A 24,083-nucleotide genomic window follows, 5' to 3' on the forward strand; every position below is an offset into this window, starting at 1 on the left:
AATTGGGTCCCTATGTAGATAGCACGTGCCGCGTCGGGTTAGCGGGTCGAAAGAGGAGAACAGCGCAGATTACCATCCTTCTGCATGTGCTAACAATGCGAATTTCCCTTTCTCCTCGGGGAACCGCATGTGGCTCTCGTCTCTCCCATTCTTCGTCTTGTTAAATCTGGCAACCCCCAATGTCTCTACGGCCCCTTTTTGCATCTTCTGGCGTACTCTCCTTTACTCTCTTTTTCTTTTTTTTTCTTCTTTTTTTTCAATGTTTGACGCATTGTAGGTTTCTATGTCATTCTGCAGACATCCACTTGGATCTTGGATACGACGCAATTACAGCGGATTGTCGACGACACACTACTTGATTGACGGCCATTGATCTCCGAACCGATGCTGAATGGCCAGTTGTCTTCCATTGTTGACGCTTTTTCACCTTCTCGCTTCATCACGCATGCTAGCTGCAATTTTCATTCAATTTATATATACGGTATGGCTTGTGGCACTCCTTCCCCCTTATCTCTTTCCACCCTGCTATTTACTTGACGTATCCTGGATGCCCTGAAGGTGTCGTTATGTCGTTTCCACGAGTTCTGTCCTTTCCTTTGTTCCCGTGTCCTTGGTCCCGTCGGCCCCTCCCGTGAGGGGTACCGTCTATTTCCAGCCGTTGAACTTGAGCATGCTGCCCTGCTCGTCCAGCGCGCGGTGCAGGTCAAAGGCCTGGTACAGCAGGTGCGGCTCGTGGCCCATGCCGCGCTTCAGGCAGTACGCGTCGGCCTTGTCGAGGTAGTCGCTCAGGATGGGCTGGTACAGCGGGTGGGCGCACTTCTTGACGATGACGCGGGCGCGCTCGCGGGGGCTGAGGCCGCGGACGTCCGCCAAGCCCTGCTCGGTGACGACGATGTCGAGGTCGTGCTCGGTCTGGTCGACGTGCGTGCACATGGGCACGATGCAGGAGATGCCGTGGGGGTCGGACTTGGAGGGGCGGGCGGAGGGGGTGTGCATGATGGAGTACTTGGCGTTGCGCAAAAAGTCGGCGGAGCCGCCGAGGCCGTTGAGCATGCGCGAGCCGTTGACGCAGGTGCTGTTGGCGTGGGCGTACAGGTCGACCTCGACGGGGGTGTTCATGCCGATGACGCCGAGGCGGCGGATCAACTCGGGGCTGTTGGACACCTGCTGCGAGCGCAGCAGCAGCCGGTCCTTGTACGACGCCCAGTTGGCGTAGAAGCGCTTGAAGCCGTCGGGGGAGAAGCGGATCGACGTGGCCGTGGCAAAGTCGAGGTGGCCCGAGTCAAAGAGGTCCAAAAAGGTGTCCTGGATGACCTCGGTCCACACCTTGAGGTGCCAGAACTGGGCGTTCTGCAGGCCGCCGATCACGGCGTTGGCAATGTTGCCGATGCCCGACTGCAGCGGCAGCAGCGACGGCGGCAGGCGGCCGTGGCTGACCTCGTGCTCAAAGAACTCAATCAGGTGGCCGGCGATCTGGGAGGCGGCCGCGTCGCCGGGCGCGTTGGGCAGCGTCTGGTCCTGGTAGTCGGACTCGACCACGCCAATGACCTTTTCGGGGTCGAGCGGGATCGACGTGGTGCCGATGCGGTCCTCGACGGCCGTGATCAGGTACGGCTTGCGCCGCGGCGGCAGGTCTGTCGTGGTGATGTCGTGCAGGCCCTCGAAGCTGGGCAGCGCCGTGTTGACCTCGATGATGATCTTGTCGGCCATCTGCATGAGCTCGGGCGTGGCGCCGACCGAGGCGCCCGGCACGATGCTGCCGTCGGCCAGAATGTCGGTGGCTTCGACAACGGCCACGTCGAGGCCGCGGTGGCCGTTGGGGCGGTCCTTGGTGTAGTAGCCGTACACCAGGTCGACGGGGAACATGGACAGGTGCTTGTCGAAGAACTTGATGGAGCCGTCGTTGATGCCCTTGGCGATGGACTTGCCGACCTGGTGCGGCGAGCGGCGCTCAATCATGTCGAGCGCCGCCCAGCGGTTCTCCGTCTCGGCGCCCGAGGACGCGCCGACAAAGAGGGAGTAGCGCAGCTGGCCCTGCAGGTTGTTCTTCTCGACGTGGTCGGCCAAGAACGTCGGGATCTTCTTGGGATAGCCGACGCCGGTGAAGCCGGACCAGCCCATGTAGGTGCCGTTGGGGAAGTGGTGCAGCAGGTCCTGCGGCTGGCACACCTTGGCGAGCATGGATGCGCGCTGGATGCGCGACTTGAGGGCGGCGGATGCCATGATGTGAGGAGGATGAGGAGAGGGTGGGAGGGGGGGGAGGGGAGATGGTCTGGGGTCTGGGGAAGACGAGAAGAGGACGAAAGAAAAGACGGGGAAAGGAGGAGACGAAGAAAGGGAAAGAGACGAAAAGGAGGGGAAAGAACAGAAGAGCAAAAGCAAAGGGAAAGAAAAAGAAAAGAAAAAGGAAACGAAGACCGTTCAGGGAGGCCAAATATAGCTTCAATGGGGATGGCGGAGAACAAGGCCGGCGGCACCGGTTTCGCGTGATATCGCAACGGCACTGGACAGCCCAATGCGTGATTCGGGAGGAGCTGGAGTGTGTGGTAAGAGGCACAGATTCAGGATGTCGGCGACGAAGGGCCGAAGACGCTCTTGTGCCGATTCCAACCCCCTTTTGTGGTTGATTTGTGATGGTTCCTGGTTCCTTCTTTGTTCGTCCGTATGACGGGTATCTTCACTTTTGCTTGGTCGTTCTTGCTGCCGCTGTTGCGCCGGCGCGTTGGACGCTAAGCAGACGTCATGTTCTTTGTAGTAAGGCAAGAGCCAACGGCCGACGTCGATTGGCAGCTTCGATGCTCCACACCAGCAACAGCAGCAGCACGGCTCTTCATTTGCCTTTTACCGAGCGGCAGCCGAACTAGATCCAGGCCACACCTATTTCTGGGCCGCTCACAGCACGCCAACTGGTGCAAAAGTCCCGTTCGTCCATTGCACCCTGACTTGACCCATGGGCCGTCTTGGACGAGGCTCTTATCGATATGAATACGAAGCAGGAAATGTTCTCGCGTTTGCCACTCTGATTGACACGCGAACACAATTTCAGCGAGGGGGGCAAAAGGCCCAAAGAATGACGAGTCAATTGGCATCTAGAGCGGAGGCGCTTGTAATTCCAGTGCACTGACTCTTTTGGCACGAATTTCGAGATCGGCTATGGATATGGATGACTTTGTCCCCATTGGCCAATCGCTGGCGTTTCTTTTCTTTGCATGTTTTGGCACTTCATCTTTGGTAATGCTTCCGTCCTAGTCTCGGACTTGTGTGCCTGGCTGGACATGACCCCCGTACTCCGTATCATCCGACATGCACAAGAAAAGAACAGCACGCAAACAAAGAATTGCTTTGCTTTTATTAATCGGCAGGTAGTAGTACTAAGAGAGGACTATGCCAGGTATCACAAAGAGAAAAGAAACAGTAACTTTGACAATAGGGAAAGAGGTATTTGAAAAAGGTCTCCCATGCCAGTGCCGGCAGACATGCAAGACGAAAAGAAGACAAAACAGCTCAGTTCAATGAGCCATCGCCATCCCAAGTCCCCAGCTCCGTTCCAGACACTGGCTTTTTGTTGCACACCTCGGTTGCATCCCATCAACATGCTCGGAAAGACAAGACAGGAGCAGATACACGAGAGAACAAGGCTGTCTTGTCCCACCACGTCGACCCTGCTTGTCCGCCTTTCCTGCTCCACACATCCCAGAAAATTCGGCAGACGACGCTGTTGCAGAAAAATCGTAAACACGTCACTTGAGAAATCGCAAAATGATTGTCATCGTCCGTCACGACACGGACAAGTGTCGGCGGCTTAAACGTCGTGGTGGACAGTCTTCTCCTGGAGCGCGCCAGGGGCCATGACGTCCTCAATGGTCTCGTCCGAGAACTTCAGGTCCTCTTCGATGGTGACCGTGTCCTTGATACGGAGCACGATCAGAGGCGCAGCGACGATGAGAGCGCCGGCAAGGAGACCCCACTGCAAATGCGTTAGCTGTGAAAACAAAAGACTCAAAAAACGGAAAGACATCGCGGGGAACGGGTAACATACGGTAGCACCAAAGATGGTTCGGAAGGGCTTCCCGACGCCGTCCAGGCGCCAGAAGACGGCCGCACCGGCCGACTGGATGCCCTTGTAGAAACCAGCCAGGTTGGCAGCCTTGCGGCCCGAGTTGGACAGCGCGCCCATGAACCAGTAGATGCACGTCTGCCAGCAGGCATCGTAGAAGCCGTAGGCCATGTACAGGAACATGGGGCCAATGTACATCTTGCCGCCGTCGGTCCAGTCGACCGGGACGTAGTCGGGGTTCTTGGGCGTGGCCAGCGGGCGGGGCAGCTGCAGCCTCATCCACGCGTAGCCGCCACCCCAAACGGCAAACGTGAGGACGGCGAGGGCCACGAGGGCGATGCGGGCACGCATGCTGCGGCGGATGCCCTGGTAGTCGAGCGCGTAGCCAAAGACGGTGGCACCCAGCATCTGGGCCAGCCAGTACAGCAGGTTGTTGAGGGCGCGCGTGCGGGTGTTGAAGAAGGCCGCGTTCATGTCGTTGGTCTGGTAGGTGGTGAAGGTGTTGGAGGCGAAGAACATGGGGAACAGCAGCAGGATCCACGGGTCGTCAAACAGGGTGTCCTTGAGGCCGATCATCTCCGTCTTGATCGAGGGATTCTTCATGAGGATGATCTTGGAGCCGTCCTCGCGCACGACCGAGGTGGCGTTGACCAGGAGCATGGCAACCACGGCGCCGAGGAACATCAGCACGATGAAGCCGGCGTAGGTGCCGTCCGAGACGGTCTGGGCAGCGGTGGTGTGGATGTTCTGGCCCAGGGGAATCAGGGCGCCGACGACGCCGCCCAGGTTGAAAATGACCCAGAACCAGCTGATGTAGCGGCCCTTCTTGTCCTCGGGGGGGTAGGCCATCATAATGGTGCCCTGGCCCGTCCACAGAAGACCGGCACAGAGACCGAGGAAAGCACCGGCGAAGATGACAAAGCCGTCGTTCGCAGTGTGCGAGTAGCACAGGAAGCTGGCGGAGTAGATGCAGTAGCCGATACCACCGAGAGACAGGGTGAGCTTGACGCCAAAGGTGTTGGCGAAGGAACCGGACAGGAAACCGACGACAGCGAAGACGGAGTAGAGAGCGGTAGAGGCGGCGTCCTGGGCCTTGGTGTCGACCTGGCCACCGGCACCCATGCCGGACAGGGCGTTGAACATACCCGGGCACAGGAAGCAGACAAAGGCGACCATGATAAGCTGGATCTCAGGCGAGGCATACCAAAGCTCCTTGCCGAAGATGCGGAAGCCCTTGTACTTCCAGCCAGGAGGGCGGATCACATTTCCTTCGGGGCCGAGCACGGCGACCTCCTCAGGAGCATATGTCGGGGCGGCAGCAACCGTCTCTGTCTCGGGGACGGCGCTGACGTTCTTTTCGTCGGCCATTTTGTGAATGTCAAGGCAACAACGAGATTACACTGTTCTTTTCTGGGGATTAGTCTTCCGTACCAAAGGTCCGAGAAATGCCTGCTAGGCGCAAACAACGCGTCAAAAGAAGAGAAAGAGAGCCAGGAATATGTCGAGGGTGCGAATTGGGACCTGACGGTGCGTGGCGGCTCTTTTGAAGACGCGTGGAAATGCGAATCCGCGCTGTGGACAAAAAGACAGAGAGAGAGCCAGGGCCCAAAAAACGAGAAATGGGGCCAAAAGTCAGTTTCCACGACCCGGGCACAGAAACTGAGGTTCGTGCGGACGGGCGCTGTTTGTGTTTTTCGTGCGGATGGTCCAGCCCGTGGCGTGAGGGTGCAGGATGCAGGCGGTGACGTGGAGTGGCCCAGTAATAAAAGAGACACAATCTAAATGCAGAAAGGAACTTACAGTTCAAGCCGGACGATAACCTGTCCAAGCGATGCAAAGGCGCGGAATATGAAGGCCCAGGTCCAGTACAGAATAGAGAAGACAGGAAAAGGGCACGGCTAAATCGAGGAGCCGACCGGTGGGATATTAATATGAAAGTAACAGAAGAGAAGGTGTGAAATAAGAAAAGCCGCCGGTTCGGAAGCCTGACCTGAACTAGGGTCTGTCGTACAGGTTAATATCCTTGCTTGAAGACAAGAAACAAGAGACACGAGAAGTAAACCGAAAAAGAAGGGAAGACACGAGGTTCAAATAAGAAGGAAGTGTAAAGACCCAGAATAATTATGGAGCCTTGGTGCGGGTGAAAGAGGGCTAGAGCGCGGCAAGGTTGCAGAAGGATAAGGAAATAAGAAACGCAGAAGATAAAAAAAAAGTAAAATAAAGGACCAGGACACCATACAAAACACAAAGTAACAAATGGACCAAATGGAACAAGGGATTGCTTGTGGTAGGTGCCAAGGGTTCAGAGGTCGCTGGTCGTCTATACTGGTAGGGTGGAGGAACACGAGCCAGGTGTGATACTGGGGAAAAGAGGGTGGAGAAGACCAGAAGAAAAGCGGTACAGAAGTACGGGGGCAAACGAGAAACAAAGAGAAAGAAACAGAGGTCACTTGTACGCACAGGTTGTGCAAGGTAGCAGCCACCAGGCTGGGTCTAGTCAGGACTAACGTGTGGATGAGCCGAACGGGCAACGGCAGGCCAGCAACGGGTGGTAGTAGCACGGCGGTAGCGTGGTAGCGTCCACAGACAATGGTAGATAAAACGGAGGGTGTGGATGGACGAGGCGAGAGCACGACGTCGAAGTTGAGGGCGTGAGAGGTAGCGTCCTGGGAGTTGTATCAAGCGGCCAGCAGAGGCCGAGAGTCGAAGATGGAGAACAGAGAGATAGGGGAAGGAAGACAGTGGAGAGTCCACGCGAAGTGACAAGAAAACAAGTGAAAGAGCGAATCGCACGAGACACGAAGAGGCGTGTACGATGTAGAGCGGAAACGACACGAGTGGCGCGTGGGGCGACGTCGTACGTGACAAGCTTTTCGTCTATCCGTGGGTTCACCCTAATCTCTGTCTCGCGTTGGCAGGTTCAGGAGTCCGTTTTGGGGGGGGGGCAGGCTGTAAGTGATTTCAGATTAGAATACGACTTCTCCTACTAGGGGGGCACACGAGTCGGGAAACGCAGCACGAGAACAGCAGCAGTGCCGGTGCTGGATTCAAAGGTGACACCCGAAAAATAGAGAGAAACAGCAAAACACTAGGCACGACAGAGCAATACAAAGAGTACTCCGTACAACAAGCACCAGCGCCACTAGACTGGGGATGTCGCGACCGTAGTGGGCCTACGTGGCGTGGAAAAAGGAACAACGTCCGGGGTGACGATGATGGGATGTGCAGGGAATGTAGATTACGCCAGGGGTGTGGACATGTACGAACGCACCTGTTGTTTCTTCGCGTCCAACGTGTTTTTGTCTGTGATTGTCGGATTTGGTCAGCGACGTGTTCTTTCTTTGGGATTTGGCTGCCGCCGACCTTCACTCTGATGCTTCCTGATGCTCTCTGGTCCGTTTCTCTCTGCTCGTGTTGTCTTGCCTGCAGCCTCAGCTTACGGGAGATCCGAGTGCCGCAGCAGGATTTGGTCAGTGAGACGGCAGACCAAGCCTCCGAAGCGGGGGATAACCACTGGGCAGGAATTATGTCTGCGTCCGTTCGTAGATGCACGCAGCAGGATGCTGTGGTTGACCAATGGCAGAGACACAGTGTTCGGCTTTGGATGAATCGGGACGAGGAAACAAAAATAGGGGACCAAATGAACTTCAGGCCAGACGGGGATCGGACTCACTGGATACGAGACACCAGAGCACTGAATGACGGCGTAATTAACCTGCGCAGGTAATAAGACACCGCGCTCGTATCCCTTGTTCCAGGGAGATAGGGGTGCTGTCGATCGCCAGTTGACGTCTTCCGTGCCGTTGAGAGAATTAAGATACGAAATTGGGGGAATGGGAAGCTGGAAATACAAGGCAGACTGATACTTGTCACCCATTGTGTACAGTTGTCGCCTAGGGAAAGCGCATTCAGCTCAGTTCAACGCAGAAGGAAGGCGTAACTGTCGTGACTGCCCGTCGACACACAAAGAGGTATCTTACTGTCACAGGGCTTTGGCGCGAACCCCAGCATCGTCCACACCCAGATCGATAAGGCCGGACCGAATATGAACGGCAGCTGATTGGCCCAGTGGGCCAGTAGTCAAAGAAGGATCTCCGCTTTCCCGTGTAAGGAGCAAAAGCCCAACAGCAACGCCACAAAGGCTCGGGTTTGGGCTGCAGAGTCGCCTATTGGGTTCTTCGCAGCGAGGCAGACCTGGAGCCATGCCCGTTCAGGCAGGCGAGTGCCGGAAAGTCGTTTTAGCACCAAGAGGCTCTGTCAAGATACAACAAAGGCGCCCTCGGCGCCTCATGCAATGGAGTCGCCAAGCGTGCATCTCCGCATATTCCAGGGGTTGGAGGGTGGAGGGGTGCTGCTGGGTAGGGATAGTGGGTGGCGGGAGGGTGGCTCTTTCCCTCGTTGGTCCATTCTCTTTGCTTTTTTTGGCGTTGGCTCCTGCCCACTGATCTCGTGCAATTCTCATGTAACGTTTCGTAGAATTTGTCTAGTGTCATCTTTTTGTTTCTGCCGGCACACCCTTTTTGTCTTTTTCTGCTGCCCCTTGCAAACCACACCATCTCCAACACACCTTTGCGCTCACGCTCTGCAGCCACACGCAGACACAATGAAGCATACCATCGAGCCTTCGTGCTGGCCGGTTCAGCTGGAGGCACTAGAAGGCCTCGTGTTGCTTCGCTTCTGAACTTGTCCGTTTCTTTACTCTTGTTCTTTTTGGGCTTCCTTTGGCATATTTCCTCTCATCTCTGATCTTTGATGAGATGACTGACACGAAGTGCCCCACCGCCTTTGCATCGTACGCGGTGCCATTGTTGCATAGATAACAGCGGCGGACTGCCCGTTCCCAGAACTACGATGAGCACCAAACGACACGCGCTTCTGACGGCAGGCCCGGACCCGTGACCACGCGCGTTGTAACCTGAAGCCTCCAAGATAGTAGCTTTTATTACAAGACTCGTGGTTCATCTTGCAGTGCCTATTCTCTCCACGACGTACTCTGTACAGGGCTGCGATACGAGATCCTACAAGCAATTAGCAGCTGGCAAGCAAAGAGCGTTGAAGCGTTCTAGCCATGGTCACCCTGAAACCACTTTTCTGGGTTTCTCGTTCACGTCTTGACCTTCTTATCTGTCTGCCCTCAACCCCAGCCCAGTTTCTCACACCAGCATGACAGGTGCTACGTGACGCCTGGTCTCCACCCTCCTGTCGTCCCTTGATTTCTCATACCCTCTCCAGCACCATCAAGTTCGAGGAGGCGTGTTTGGATTGTTGCCATCTGTACGCCGTATGGAGACGGGTTTTTGTTTACAGATAACGACGGTGGTAGAGGAAGGATAGAACGGCAAGCAAAGCACACAAACACTGGCCAACACCGCGAGATACGAAGCGAGGCAATCCCATACGATATGATACCCATGTCCAATCCCGACAACACGAGATAGGAGGCAAATGTGGAAGATTACCGACCTTGTGGTGATGTCGCCATGGCCACGATGCACTTCTTATCTCTTGGATCCGTCCTTATCTGTCGTTGATGCCGGCTCATCCCATGTCTTTGGCACTCCCGCGCAAGCAGCCCTTGCTGGTGACAATCCCTTTCTGCGCTGCACGCTCTTTCCAGATCAACGACGATCTTTAATCTTTAAAACGTGTCTCGTCGTCTTCGCCATTTGGGCTTCACCATATTCACCTTACCTGGTCCATGGCCTCAATCTTCGGTCTCTCCACCCAGTCGCTGCCCCCTTGTCTACCCCATATTTTTACCGTACTCCAGACTGCATGCTCTTATGACTCGTCTATGACTTTTCGTTGGCACAAGGCCAGAATATCCGGGGTCAAAGGAACATGAGGCGAATGGCGAAAACGTGAGGAGCATGCGAACGTAGCTCTCCAACTAACACAGTAGCGCCTCCCCAGACCAAACGTAGCATCTGTTGGTATTTTGTGGAGACAGGCAGGGCCTGCAGCTCCAAGTGTCAATTGTCAATGGTGCTGTCAGAATCCAGATCGCAGAAAGGCAAAAACGATACACACACGGACAAAGATGCAGAAACGGAGGACATGTGATTCAGGAAAGAGAGAATGCAATCCCGGACTCTCGTGAGAGTCATGATCGCCTTGCATCGTATTGGGATCAGACGACACGAGCATAGACTTCGGCAGACGAAAGAAGTAAGGCAATACCACCCTTCAAAATACTTGCAAACCTGTAAACGTTATAAGCTGGTGTATTTTTTAAACAAAAGATCCAAAAGAGACACATGAGAATCCGAGAGTCGACCTTCTCAGTCAGGGTCCTCCTCCATAATGGTGTTCTCCAGGTCACTTTTCTCCCCCATTCCCCCGAGCCCCAGATCCTCCACAGCGGATGGACCTTTGTGGCCTTTCTGTTACCTAATAAGAAACTCATGTGGGCTCGGGCCAACATGCAAAAAGAGACATTGGATCCGTGGTTTCGTGGGTTTCGTGGATTTCGTTACAGCTTTGCCTGCAGGTTTGACTTGTGAAAACAAGCACATACTCTCGTGACAAGAAAGCGCGTTTCTCACAGCTCCGACACGCCAATACTCCATACATTATTTGACCGCCGTCTAATTCGTACTTGGCTTGCAACATCGATACGTGACATCGGAGAGCTTAGATAATCGGAAAAGGAGGGGGATGCGGAGGCTGCAACCATACCGAAAAAGCTGGCTGGGTAATTCATACCAGTTGAAGCTTAGGGAAGCTTGGGGAGCTTGCTCGAGTCCAGAGCATTTTGGCGGAAGTACAGCATGGGCTTGTGGACAGCCCTCTCGTTATCGTGACTTTTCCTTGCCTCGCCGAAAGGGTAGTTTCCAGGCTCTTGGGGCATGACTCGTGCTGAGCCAAACTTGAACAGACGCAAAAATGACACGCCCCGAGTGTTCTACAATGTGCGGCGCCAACAGCGGGCACTGAGCGGACCGGCATGGTTCTCGCGCGACGGCTAACACGGTCTCACGGTCTGGTATGCGAGCGGGATGCATTCACGGATGGTCCAAAAGACGAAATGTATATGGTATGTTGAGAACCAAAACACAAGAACATCACAAAACAAAAGACACGCCGCTCGACGTGTATTCCTCCGCGGGGTATCTAAACTGCGACCATCTCCGCTCTGCCCGTGTCTGTTGAGGACCGGCCGATTCTCTCGTTTCTTCCTTTCCAATGCTGAAATGCTCAATACTGATGCTGCTTTGTTTTTCTTTTCCCAACTCAGACTATGCAACAATGCAATGCAAGGACACACCGACGCCTCCTCTCCTTGTCGACGTCAAAAGCCGGACGTCTCACCGTCTCGTTGTCTACGAACTGCGACGACCCAGCGGCTCAAAGGGGAACAGCGCACTAAGCAACGCCATGCCGATGAACAGCGCCGCACACACATAAATGGGCGCCGACGTGCTGGTGTTGGCCACGGTCGCAATGACGGCGCTCAGGATACCCATGACGCGGTTGCACGCCACGGCCACGCCGTTGCCGGTGGCGCGGTGCGCGCTCGGCAGCACCTCGGGCGTGTAGGCATAGAGCGTGCCGTAGTAGATGTTCAGGCAGAAGCCAATAATGCAGCTAAAGGCAATGTTCTGGTCCTCGGTGCGCACGGCCGTGTACGCAAAGAAGAAGGCGCTGGTTAGGACCGCGCCAATGGACATGGTGTAGCGACGGCCCAGGAACTTGATCTCGCAGAGCCAGGCGGCGAGGACGGGGCCGAAGATGCCGGAGACGTTGACGAGCGCGTAGTTGCGCCAGGTGTCAAAGGTCGAGACGTTGAAGTTGGCGCCGCGGGTCGCAAGGTAGGTGGGCAAGAAGACGTAAAAGAGCGGGTACACGAGGCCAATGCACGTCCACGACAGCCAGACGAGCAGGGTGGACAGGCCCATTTTGCGCGTGGAAAACAGGCCGCGGAAGTGCTGCACGGTCTGGTGGACGGACGACGAGACGCTGCGGTGGGTCGCGCGGCCCTGCGCGGTCTGGACGACGCCGCAGGCCTCGAGCTGCTCGAGGGTCAGCGAGCAGGGGCGGTTGTACTTGGCGGCCAGGTTCTGCAGGGTGTTGACGAGGGCGGCGTCCTCGCCCTGGCCCAGCAGGTACTTGGGCGTCTCCTTGAGGCGGATGACGGTGAGGCGCAGGATGGACATGACAAACACGAGGGCGCCGCTGGTGAACATGACGTAGCGCCAGCCCATGTTGTTCTGGCGCGTGCAGGTCGCGACGGAGCTGCAGTTGAGGTAGCCCGGCGACATGAAGCCCCAGGCGATGAAGCCGGCCACGGCCTGGCCCAGGCCCCACCAGGCGGCGAGCAGCGTGAGCGCCCACTGCTTGTTGCCGGGCAGGTACTCGAGGAAGACGGTGGTGTCGAGCACGAGGTTGCCGCCGCCGCCGAAGCCGATAAAGGCAATGAACACGCCGAGGGACGCCCACGTGGGCATGGCGCCGGCCAAAATGCACGCAATCGAGCAGATCATGAGCGACACGTTGAAGGCAAAGCGACGGCCGATGATGTCGGCGCTCAGGCCCCAGAACAAGGCACCCGTCAGCATGCCCGAATACACGGCAATGGTCAGGCCCTTGTCGTAGCCGGTGCCGCCAAACTCAGTGTAGGCAGAGGTCGCAATGATGGACTGCAGCAGGAGAATCAGCGAGTCGACGGCATATCTACAGCGGGTTGTGAGTTAGCTTTGCCGCGTCCTTGGGGAGCAGAGAGAGTTCCGCGAAAAAATGAAAAGCACGGAGCGCAACGAGTTCGACACGCACCCAAAGCCGTTCAGGATAAAAAGCTTCCAGTGGTACGGGGTCCAGCCAATGTCGTCAATGGCCTAGACACACAGGTTAGCAGGCGTTCTCAACGCGGGGCCCTCCTGCTCCGGCAACGTCCTCCCGCAAAGGCTCGTGTGCTTACATTGTTCACCAGGTGCATCTTCTGGGTCAGCGCTGGGTCGACGTCCTGCTGGCCGAGAATGTCGATGCCCTCGCGCAGGGACGAACCCTCGGACGAGCGCATGAGCTGCTCCTCCTTCTTGCGCTCGTCTTCGGACGGAATCTTGCCATTGTTGCTCTCACCAGTGGCGGTGGCTGTCGCCTCCGGCGCAATGCCGACGGCCTCGCCGTAGGTCGGGAGCGGCCGAGCGGGCGCGCTGGAGGGTGCTTCGAGGTCCGCCATGGCTGAGGAATTCCGCAATGGTGCTCAATGGAAAGGGAGAGCGAGTCGCGTGCGGGCCGGTGGTCGTGTGGCCTGCTTTTGACTCCTGGGTGGCACGAGAGATGCCCGGGTTTACGAAAGGAAGTGACGGCAGGAGCAACTTATCATGGAGGCTGAAAAGGGAAGGAAGTAAATAAAGACGTGAGGGGCAGGAGGGCAAGACTTGTCTGGGAAAGAGCGGTTTGCGGGGAAATCGAACAACTTCGAGAGAAGGCTAAGAAGGGGAGAAAAACAATCGAAAACATTCTAGAGATAACGAAGGATCGGCGGGCACGACCGCAGTTATGTACGTGCCGCTGTGATGCCGACTGTTTTGGCAAGCCCCCAGGCTTTGGCATTCACGTCCCATTGGAAGCTAAGAGGCGTCTTGGCCTCGAGCTTTTCAGCGCATCTTACACGTGCATTGTTGGTTGACGCTTTGGCGCCATATGGGGGCGCCGTGGTCAAACGGATCCGTTTTGAGGAGGTGAATAAAAAGATACATGGTGTAGGATGGAGACAAAAGTATCCGATTTGCCCAAGGGACGCGTAAAACAGGGAAATAAGTGCAATGGGGGTACTCGAGGGCGAAGAACCGGCAATTGCCAGTGAGGCCCGGTGGCCCTCAGTGAGTGTGCTTGCAGCCGTACTTCGTAATAATTCGTACTCCGTTCGCCGTACCATGTAATTCGTTCCAGAACTGCGTGCTTACATTTCACTTTTCTGCATGGGTAGAGGTTTGGGGGGACGCACGCTGACGAAGTTCCTTGATTTCTGCGCCGTCTCATTTGTTTGTTCTCGTACGGGGGGCCACTTTGCAGCTAGACGATTTTGGTCGGAGCCTGGGCAGCGGTAACCGAGTGGAGAGGGCCACTCTTCGGCAGGGGGGAATGAACGACATGAACAGGACTGGGATGGGGGCACATGGGGCGAAGACCAGGGCCGTGATCCAGACGGACAGAAATTTCTGCACTCTTCTTTATTTTGGCAAGCTGCAGGATGGCCGTGGGTGGCCTCAGTGACCTGGAGGATTCCAATACGCTCACACGAAGAATGCAATAGGTGTTGGTGTTGACGAGCACTTGGCATGCCCAGATACTGCCCTGGCCGGTAGGGAAGAACGAGGAGGCACGAGAGCAATATGGCATTGGTATGGCATTCCGCACGTGTAAGCTACTCTTTGCAGAAATAACTCACACGACTGCACTTTTTCGACACTTGTCAAGGTTCTCGCGCCGAAGATTTGGTCATACTTTAATGATTCCTGCAAAGTTACGACATAGCCCAACAGGAAAACAGCAAAGGATGGGAAACTGTGCCGCATTACTGTGTATGACGGACGACAGCAGAGGGTGTGGGCTGCAGCAACTGGAACCAGAAACGACAGCCGACACAGCATTTTGGCCAACTCGTGCGTGAGAGCAAGGTGGTGATAGGCCGGGCCTAGTTGGCTTTTAGTCTCACGACGGTGGACGGGGGATACTGACAAAAAGGGAAACTGGCAGCACACGTTTTGCACTGTCCCAGGTTAGTTCGGGCGAGAGAGACGCCCTAGCAATGACTTTCTCTGGGCGGCTGTCGGATGGCGTTGTCCTTTTCTTTTTGTTTCTGTTTTATTTGGGGGCGAGGGGGGGTGAGTTCAGACGAATTGGACGGTGCTACAGGGGAACAGAGGTCAGACGAGCAGCGATACCAGGAAATGGCCGAGTGGTCCAAGACTCTTTTTTTTTGTCTTCATGGGCAGTAAGCTTAACAGTGGTTGGGTCGTAGGGCCCTGAAGACCCGCCGATTCCCCTTGATGTCTCCAGGCCAGTCGCCGCACTACCCCGGTTTCCATGTGCAAAGTTCTACTCGTAAGATTACCTCTGCAAACCAACGAAATGGTGTGCAGATCCAGCAGATAGACTCGTTGTTGGGGAGTGCGGCCACTTTTCCGTCTTTTTAGTCCGGTTTGACCCAGCCACCGCTGTAATTCTCCAAACGGTGCAAGGCTCAAAAGAAACAAGGGTACGACGCAATACAGCCTCCTCTGTACGAAATACTGAGCACAGACTTTGCCAATGGGCATGGAATATTAGCTGCAGGGAACAAAGAAGTGATCACGAGGGTCAAAATCTCACCGACTAGAATCGATCCGGGGAAGAAAAGACAGCAAGGCACTGGTCAATCTCGACAAGTGACGTCACGATTGCTGTCCAGACGGAAAGGAAACAAGCAGACTTGTGAGGGATGAAATCGTCGCCGTCTCGTTTTTCGCCTCACGAGAGGTTTTGGCGCCAATGTCCGCCATTCACTTGGCACTACCCCACCCTCTCGTCCTGCGCACGCGAATTTGACTCCGAGAGATGGGTTTTTACAACGCTGCAATTACAGCGCCTTAATGGCCGTCCGCTTTTCGTCACCCTTGTCGCCGGTTTAAAAGCTCCAATAGGAGCCGGCTTTCTCCATCAAAGCCTGTGTCCAATAGGAACTGCAGCACTCCCAGGACTGTTGGTCTAGTGGTATGATTCTCGCTTAGGGCTTACCCTGAGTTGCATGCGAGAGGTCCCGTGTTCGATCCACGGACAGTCCCCAAATTTTTGCTTTTAAACACGTCACCAAGTTGGACAAAGCTAGAACTAAGTTACGACGGTATACCAGATCCAATAGTATGTTATTTTTTTTATCTACTTTTCTTGGGCTTTATCCCCTAAGCAGCAGCTCTTTTCTAACTGGAAATCCTCGTGGGTTATAAACGTGGAAAATACAGCACATCAAAAAGTTGTGGAAGGTAAAGAGAATACCAAACAGCGTAGTTCTCTTGGGCAACCCTTTTCTCATATTTGGCTGTCTCGTTGGTCGGTCGCCGTTGCCTGTAATCGGACTAATTCCGTATGAATGAAAAGGCTCGAGTCGCAAACTCCCTTATAACGCGACGCTCGCAAAAATATTACAGGAGATCCCAACGTCGTAGAAACTTATCGCGGTGCCTTCCACAAGACGTTCAAAAAAAAGACAAAAAAGTTGGGGACTGTCCGTGGATCGAACACGGGACCTCTCGCAAGTTTACAACTCAGGGTAGACCCTAAGCGAGAATCATACCACTAGACCAACAGTCCTTATACGTTTCTAGTCGTTGGCTAAGTTTCCGGTTTTAGCACATATGTAGCCTGCGCAATTTTAGCTCAAAATTGACATGCTTGACAACAACATCTTAAACCGTTGTCAAGAAGTCTAAAGAACATCGTCATGGTCAGAAAATATTGCTTGATTATTTAATTTATACATCTTAGCCTATCGGTCCTTGTAGACTTCTGATTGAGAGGAGACGTGGTTTAACTTGTTTAATGAGAGTCGTTGCAATCTTTACTTAAATCAGGACATAGGATCTTTCACGCAGTACAGATTTTTACAGCAACATCTTCTATTCAAAGTATCGGTTTGGCGATTTCCACTTGAACGAGTATTTGTTGTCGTGTTTTGTTTTACTATTCTTATTTTATTTTTCAAACAAATAAGAATCCGCGAGAAATCTGTTTAACACATTAAAACTACAAAATAAATTAACTACCGGTTTACAAAATATCAATTGCACAGCCAAAAAAATACAACTTGACTCTTCAATATCGGCGCCAGTACACTATTATAGGTCGTTCGTACATTCTTCACTTGTATGTTGGCATTGCCTCACTAATCTAATTTATTCTATTACTATTCAAGGTGTATGAAGGTTGACCCTACAAAATGCTGATACCCAGGCGATCAGTAAACTTGTTGTTGAACATGCCCGTCGAGTTGAGCTGGCGGTAGACTGTATGCCACGCCTCGAAATCGGGATACCACGACCGCACATCGTCGTCCGTCACAAGGTCAATGTCGAGGCCCCAATGAAGACGCGGGGAGTCGATGCTGTCTGTGCACATCCGCTCTTTAATGTCCTGCGCGAGCTTGGCTCCTGTCTCGACCCCGACCAGCATGTCCAGCTCAATGGCACACGTCATGCGGCCAGCCTGCGGCGCCAGGAACGCGTCGGACGCGCCGATGAAGCGGATGCCCAGAGGGCCGGTCATGTAGTACTCATGGCGCTTGGCCTCGTCGCGGAACACGTCCAGCAGCTTGTCAATGACGGGAACACACTGCTTGGCGTCGCAGTGCAGCTCAATCGCCATCGCCTTGATGCTGTTGGCCGGCCCGAGGTTGAACACGCGGAAGCTCTTGTCCACATACGGGCCGCTCTCGACAAGCGTTGCAATGGCGCGGTTGATGGCAATGGGGCTGATGGCAGGGAACCGCTTGAGCACGCCAAGGAGGTGTGGGATCGAGTGGATGCCAAACTGCTCCAGGAGCGTGCTGAGCCAGTCTTTGCGGGCACCCGAGGGCTGCGTCTCGGCCGTCACCCGGTTCCTCTCGACACGTACGCACGAGTTGTGTGACCACCACATGTACGGGTTGAGCACGAGCTCGAAATGGTGGGCGCCGGCGACCGCCGGCGCAACCGGCGCCCAGAGCTCGGGAAGAAGCTCTTTTCGCACCTCGTCCCATCTCGTGGCCGACCGCAGCTCGCGGACATGGAAGGCTTCCGTCACGTCAATCACGTAGCTGTAAATCACCCCGACGCAGCCCATGGAGACAAGGGCCGTGCGGAACCAGTCATTATCTTGTCTGAGCACTACAGGGAGCCCGTCGATGGTGCGGGGGAAGGCAGCAGGGTCGCTCAGCGGCCCTTTGCCAACATGGGAACTGGCTGGCTCGATTTGGTAGACGGTGCCGTCGGCGACGACCAGCACAATCGCACGAACGAGGCTGGACATGGGCCCGAACCCGATGCCAGATCCATGTGTCCCGGTCGACATGACGCCGGCAACGGTCTGGCCGTCGAAAGCGCCCATGTTGGGGAGGGCCAGGCCACGGTTGTCCAGCTCTTCGTTGAGTTCTCGGATCGTGACGCCTGCTTGGACGCGCGCAAGATTGCGACTGCGGTTGCAGGCCGTCAGCAGTGCATCGCCGGCAGGCCCTGGTACTCCCCTCTCGGCCTTGTTCGCCTTGACCTGGACAGGCTTGGTGGTGCCGACGATGCCTTCCTCGCCATTGTCCACCATCGCCACCCGCTTCAGGAGGGTCATGTCGACGAGCATAGCGTCGGTCGAGTAGGTAATGTCGGAAAATGAGTGGCCGGAGCCGACGGCACGCACACGCTGCTGAAGGCTGTGTGCGTCGGCGAGAACGGCAACAAGCTGTTGGAGAGACTCGGGCTTCACAATCACCAGCGGCCGGTTGGCCTGCTCGCCGACGCAGTTCACCCACGTCGGTTTATCGGCAGCCTGGTCGTTGCCGGCGATCTTGTGGCCATTCTTGGCCTCGGAGCTGCCAATAAGATGCCCGTGAGAGGCAGCCAAAGATAGATGCACCGCCTGTCGAGCTTGCACGTAGCGCTGCTTGGCATCCCGACCCCGTCGCCGGTGCTCGACGCCGGGGTCCCGCACCACATTCCACACGCCGTCGTGTGCGTTTTCCGGGTTTTGGCAAAAGACCTTGTCCAACTCCTTCAATGTCTTTTCATTGACGGGCTTGCCGCGGGCGTGGCGGAGTTGTCGCTCAACCGAGTGCTGGTTTCCCATGTCTGGGCCTGATGCACTGGATCTCCTAGGAGAGACGGATATCGATAGAGATGTTGGATTTTAGGTGGCTGTCTTATAGGTAGGCGATTATCGTCCAAGGACCGCGTCTAGGATTGGGTCGAGAGGAAGATGTACCAGTGTAAATGCGGGTGGAAAGTGTCGACGATGCAACGTCTTGACCTTAAAGACATGCATCACCAGTCAACAGTGCATCATGAAGCAATCACGGACGGCGGGAAGCCGCGTTCCATCTTGATCCTCGGCGTCCTTGCCATACTTTTCTGCATGCCGTGATTAAGGAAGTTGTGAAGGGCCGCCATGATACCGGTTAGGAAGCCGTGTCCTTGTGGTGACCGTATTGGGAAGTCTTCAGTTGGAGTCCGGGTCCTCTGGACATATGGCTTAGAAATGAGGCTTGAAGTGCCCATCGTTCTTCCCCTCACCGAGCGTTTGCCCTCGAAATGCTGGGCTTGTGCCAGGTGGGGCGACACAAAAGTATGGAAACGGGTCCATTGCACCTTCCTAAACGAAATACATCCATCCCAAGCATGTTTGTTGGCTTCCTTCCATATTGACGAGCTTCAGTCGTCACCTGGCACGTTTGTGCTGTGGATTGCTGGTGATCTCCTCCTCACCAGTCGCCCTTTTAACCATTCAAAGTCAACACTGCCAGCTAGCTTAACGAACCATCAGCTCTTACACCGAATACAAAGACCATGTTCGACAAAAGCTCGCCATCTTACAACACGCCAGCTATAGAGCCTGTTCTGGGGATAGATTTCAAACGGAGAACGACTTTCCACAGGTCCATTGGTACCGGAATAGCGCTGGCGCTCCCCCCAGCTTGAATGGACACACCATTGATCATTGATGGCTACCCCAGAGGACCAGCGCAGGTTCGGGGCGTGACTGGAGCGAGGAAGCGTGGTCTCGAAGCGAGGTTTACAAGTGCGAAAGTGAGCATCACGGCAACCAAACTTCGGTGGAAGGTAATGTGGGTGTCCATTCTGGAAGATTTTGGCGGAGAGGCATATGGCGACCTTCCAAACATACTTAAACACAGAACCTTGACACAAATGTAGCTGCGGACGACTAGTGATATTTTGTTGCCAAAGGACAAACAACAAAAAGAAAGCAATAAATAAGCGCGCTTTGTTCAAGTACACACGCCATATTTACGAGATGGCAGCAAAGAGACGACCCACCGACAGCACCTCCTGAGGCCGACGTGAGGATCCAAACCGGCCAGCCAAGAACCTCAAAAAGATTAACTGGATACTTCAGTGGAATGAACGACGTACGCAGGGCGCGAGAAACACGGACCTCTCTGCACAGCTGAAAACACCGGGCGAGTGGAAGTAATTTTGCAAACTGGGCCTGGCTCGCTGGGAGACCTGCAGTCGTTGAACAACAAAACTGTGGAGTTGTGGAGTGGTGAATTTCGCCGTGTCTGATTTGTCCGTCACAGCCGTGCAGTTGCGAGCCAACGCAATTGCGTGGAAGCTCTGTTGGATCTGACCATTCAGGCGTCGCCCTCGACGGCTGCATAAAGCAAGGCTGCGCGAGATACATCAGCGCTTCACATGCCTTTGTTCTAAATAGGTACTCAGGAAAGGTCCCTGACCCCTTGAGCGCAAATTTTGCTTTGACGAATGGGTTGACGAGCCCGCCCTCGGTGTGGTTTTGGCCTTTCACAAAGTGCCTGAAAGAGGACATTGCACATACTCATTGTTGGCCAGACCAAGTGGCACATGCTCTAATATGGATTTCTCTGGTGTGAACCAAGCAAGGTGACCTCACCAGGCCACCTTTTCACCGACGCAGCTGCGTTGGGACGCAAGTGAGGTGAAGATGACACCGAAATATCACCAATTACAAACATATCGACAACGAAGCAAGCGTCAAATGAGGACTCCAGGCAATGGAAAACCAGACTAAAATGGACCAAAGACGCCCAGAGCCCAGAATAGCACAAAGCTGAGAAGACAACAAGGAAGTTTTAGTTAAACAGGGACGAGAATAACGCAAAGGCAGCAAACATGATCGTTCTCTATGTCGAGGCAGACCTTGCGAGAAGTGTTGAAAAGGATTGGTTCCTGTCCCTTCCTCGGCACCATGGCTTCTCGACTTTCTCCAGATCTTGTCATTAACCTGGAGTAATTTATTTGCTGGCTACACTTTATTATTTTTCTATTTTCTTTCGGATCATTACACTGGTTGACCTTGTGGATCAGGCATAATCGTTGTGCGCCGTCATGGGAGCGCAGTCCAAGATGGCCCCGCATCGGTCAACGGCGCATGACAACATGAAGAAGACACAACAGGTCTCTGGCACAAAGAAAACCGATTTGGTAGTTCTTCCATCGAAGCCTGCAGGAAAGCGGGAAGGCTTTGCCACGCACTTGCATGCGTCAACTCTAGGCGGACCGGAACCGTATAAAAGAGCCCCTTTCGTACCAGTCGAAAAGACGGGTGCAGACACCTATGTTTCAGGGGCCGAGAGCGAGATATCAAGATCATCGTCTCCTGTTACTGATATGGCAGCATCGTTACCCTCATCCACCAGCAGCTTGGCTGCATCGTTGCTCTTGCAAGATAGAGGCGCGGATGGAACAAAGGATGACTCCTCGAGACAGAGCGACGCCGACTCTTCGGGGAGAGAATCTGATAGTGGGTAGGTATATGACATGCCCGTGATATGTCAGAACCCTTTGTGGTATTGTTTTACAATTTAATACTCACAGATTGTCGACTAGATCTGGAACCGCACTCAGTGAAGTAGACAGGCAGAGAAGCGGAGACATGACACCAGGTCCGAACCTATCACGATTCAGCCAAGTGCCCCAATTACTGCACTCAGGACGGCCTACTACGCTTGCCGGTCCCGAGAACGACATTGGCAGCGGCATCGACAATGAATACAGCAGCCCCAGTACCAGCGAGAACAGCGACAGTGACCGGGACACGGATGATGACAGTTTTGACGCTGACATTTTGGCCGCTGTGGGCGGGAATATCGACCTGGCCGTGACTTTGATCCCATATCTCCACAGACTGAGAGCAAAGTCTGTACAAGAAAAGATTGACAATTGGCAGATCGAAGTGGCGGATCCCGTCGACGGTGACGATGGCACCAATGGCAGTATCGACTCTCCCGAGTCACTCCGCGCACACCGCGGAAGCTTACGGTCCTCACGGGCTGCAAGAAAGAGACGCCATCAGTCTGATTCTGACAACGACCAGGACGAATATGATGATGACGAGCGCGGGAATGATAGTCCCGATTTTCTGGGACTGCCCCAAGGAATAAAGGACCTGTATTTAGCTTGCCATTTCCACAAGTTTGATCCCATAAAGTACGGGATTCGACACTTTTCTCCGGCATCGTCTCGGAAGGACGAGTATCGAACGTGTGCTGGCCCAGGTTTCAAGACCATCCAACGACTGAAGTAAGTACAAACTTTCGTTACTGACAGGTTGTTCCGAAATATCCTTAGTCAAGTGTGTCAGTGGCTAACTTTCTCTGTGTCACCAGGGAGCATCTAAAGCGGAGGCACAAACCAGTCCAGTGCGACCGCTGTTATCATATCTTCACCGGATCGAACAGTGTCCCCTGGCTTCAGCAGCAGCTGACTGAACACCGGCAACGTGAGGAGGTCTGCCAGAGGGGCGACCCATCGTTGAAAGAGGGCATCAGCGAGGCCCAATGGACTGCTTTGGAACGCAAAAACCACAAGAAGAGTCAAGAAAAGCACAAGTTAGAACGTTGGTATGATATTTGGCGAGTTCTTTTCCCCGAGGCTGACGAGCCAACAACACCATGTGAGTTTTCAAGAGTGGGAGATCATTTGGGGAGAGATCCCAGCGGCTACAATCGAATGAGCGAACGTGCTAACAGCAAAATTGAAAGTCTACGACGCAGCGGTACCAAGGAGCAGCTTGGAACAGTCGAATGGGAGGCAAAAATTCGTTGATATGTTTCAAACACTTCTGTCCGCCAAGGTGCGACAAGGCGATGTGCGCTTCGACAGCACTTGTAGCGCGGAAGAAATGCAAGATCAGCTTAAGAACACTGTGAGCTTTACGTTCCAAGCGTTTGTTGGTTTGTATGGGTTTCCCAACTCGGCCGATGTATCTTCGATTACAGGTACCACAACCCTCCAGACATCAGCCTCCGAAGACGCCCCAGCTGCACAGCAGCCTCGATTAGGAAATGGTGGCTACCAGTACACGATGGCGCCGCCAGAACAGGAAATTGGCAATCTGGGGAGTTTGGCAGGACCGTCCTCATCTTATTTTGTGCCAAATTACGACCCATATCTGCAGCACTCACCGTCGGATCTGTCTGGGAATCCTTCCGGTGAGCACACAGGTGACGCAACAGCAGCCGCGGACACGGAAAATGGTGATCCCAACGAGCGTGGCGTACCAACTACAGCGGCTTCTCTCATACAGAGTCTCCCGTATGTGTTAGCACAGTCTACTCCCGACCCAGCATCACCAGGACAGGGGCTTGCGCAAGCACTGCACCCACAGCGCTCGCCCTTCCTCCACCAGATGGCCGAGACAAACCCATATACTGCTCAAGTTGCAGAAGCATCCAACGTGCAGCGGCGAGAGACACCTATAAAGCCGATGGGGCCGCCGTCTCACACCTCCTCACGCAAATCACGACAGCGAGCATCGAAGAAGAATGGATCACGGTCTGAGAAACGTACACTGCCGCCCCTCCAGCCGGCCCCGCACCGTGGGTCTCAGCATGTCGACCCGGCGCCGGGCTTGCCTTCAGTGAATCTGGCGCCGAGTTCTCCCCACCCACAGCTGCCGCAGGGTGCGCACGGGGCGGCATATTCACCAAATGTCCCGCAACAAGCGCACATAGGTCAAGGGGGCTACTACGGACAGCACGGACACTACGGCCATTATGGACACACTGCCGGACCACCCGTGTCCGGGTCGGGCGGGGGAGCGCACATAGCAAACACTCGTTACACAGAGTCCGGCCATAGCCAGGCTTCGGAGTACTACGACAGAGTGACGTGGGTGGCGGGGGCCGTGCCACAGGGACCTGCAGGAGTATCGCTGCCGCCGATGGAGACGCAGCCGTATGATGCAATGCCGCTGACGAGGTCGCAGGCGAACGATGCTGGCTATTACAACCCCCAACATGGATACGGGGGTCCGCACCGCGAAGATTACCGTTCTCACCAATAAGGGGACGACATGTTGATGT

General features: G+C 54.7%; 6 protein-coding genes and 2 non-coding genes across 8 annotated transcripts; 3 read left to right on the top strand and 5 right to left on the bottom strand.

The window, feature by feature from the left end:
- Positions 1-645: 645 nt before the first annotated feature.
- SPSK_09099 (acetyl-CoA hydrolase) lies at positions 646-2,223 on the bottom strand (the record flags this gene model as incomplete). The annotated part of the gene is made up of 1 exon (XM_016735678.1): positions 646-2,223. The coding sequence occupies one exon, from the start codon at positions 2,221-2,223 to the stop codon at positions 646-648; it is 1,578 nt and encodes a 525-aa protein (XP_016586935.1).
- Positions 2,224-3,802: 1,579 nt separating this feature from the next.
- On the bottom strand, positions 3,803-5,425 carry SPSK_09067 (uncharacterized protein; the record flags this gene model as incomplete). The annotated part of the gene is made up of 2 exons (XM_016735647.1): positions 3,803-3,967; positions 4,040-5,425. 2 exons carry the CDS (start codon positions 5,423-5,425, stop codon positions 3,803-3,805), a joined length of 1,551 nt encoding a protein of 516 aa, XP_016586936.1.
- Positions 5,426-11,379: 5,954 nt separating this feature from the next.
- Positions 11,380-13,235, bottom strand: SPSK_08890 (MFS transporter; the record flags this gene model as incomplete). Its single annotated transcript, XM_016735476.1, has 3 exons — positions 11,380-12,730; positions 12,830-12,891; positions 12,975-13,235. 3 exons carry the CDS (start codon positions 13,233-13,235, stop codon positions 11,380-11,382), a joined length of 1,674 nt encoding a protein of 557 aa, XP_016586937.1.
- Positions 13,236-15,737: 2,502 nt separating this feature from the next.
- On the top strand, positions 15,738-15,825 carry SPSK_11250. Its single transcript has one exon. It is a non-coding gene; the product is annotated as a tRNA-Pro (tRNA).
- Positions 15,826-16,259: 434 nt separating this feature from the next.
- On the bottom strand, positions 16,260-16,351 carry SPSK_11270. Its single transcript has one exon. It is a non-coding gene; the product is annotated as a tRNA-Pro (tRNA).
- A 618-nt stretch (positions 16,352-16,969) lies between these two features.
- On the bottom strand, positions 16,970-18,850 carry SPSK_08873 (uncharacterized protein; the record flags this gene model as incomplete). Its single annotated transcript, XM_016735459.1, has 1 exon — positions 16,970-18,850. The coding sequence occupies one exon, from the start codon at positions 18,848-18,850 to the stop codon at positions 16,970-16,972; it is 1,881 nt and encodes a 626-aa protein (XP_016586938.1).
- A 2,255-nt stretch (positions 18,851-21,105) lies between these two features.
- Positions 21,106-22,824, top strand: SPSK_08982 (uncharacterized protein; the record flags this gene model as incomplete). The annotated part of the gene is made up of 3 exons (XM_016735564.1): positions 21,106-21,524; positions 21,595-22,299; positions 22,386-22,824. The coding sequence occupies 3 exons, from the start codon at positions 21,106-21,108 to the stop codon at positions 22,822-22,824; spliced, it is 1,563 nt and encodes a 520-aa protein (XP_016586939.1).
- Position 22,825: 1 nt separating this feature from the next.
- SPSK_09350 (uncharacterized protein) lies at positions 22,826-24,064 on the top strand (the record flags this gene model as incomplete). The annotated part of the gene is made up of 1 exon (XM_016735924.1): positions 22,826-24,064. The coding sequence occupies one exon, from the start codon at positions 22,826-22,828 to the stop codon at positions 24,062-24,064; it is 1,239 nt and encodes a 412-aa protein (XP_016586940.1).
- Between the last annotated feature and the right edge of the window lie 19 nt (positions 24,065-24,083).

The sequence above is a fragment of the Sporothrix schenckii genome (assembly GCF_000961545.1).
Source record: "Sporothrix schenckii 1099-18 chromosome Unknown Cont44, whole genome shotgun sequence".
NCBI lineage: Eukaryota > Fungi > Ascomycota > Sordariomycetes > Ophiostomatales > Ophiostomataceae > Sporothrix > Sporothrix schenckii.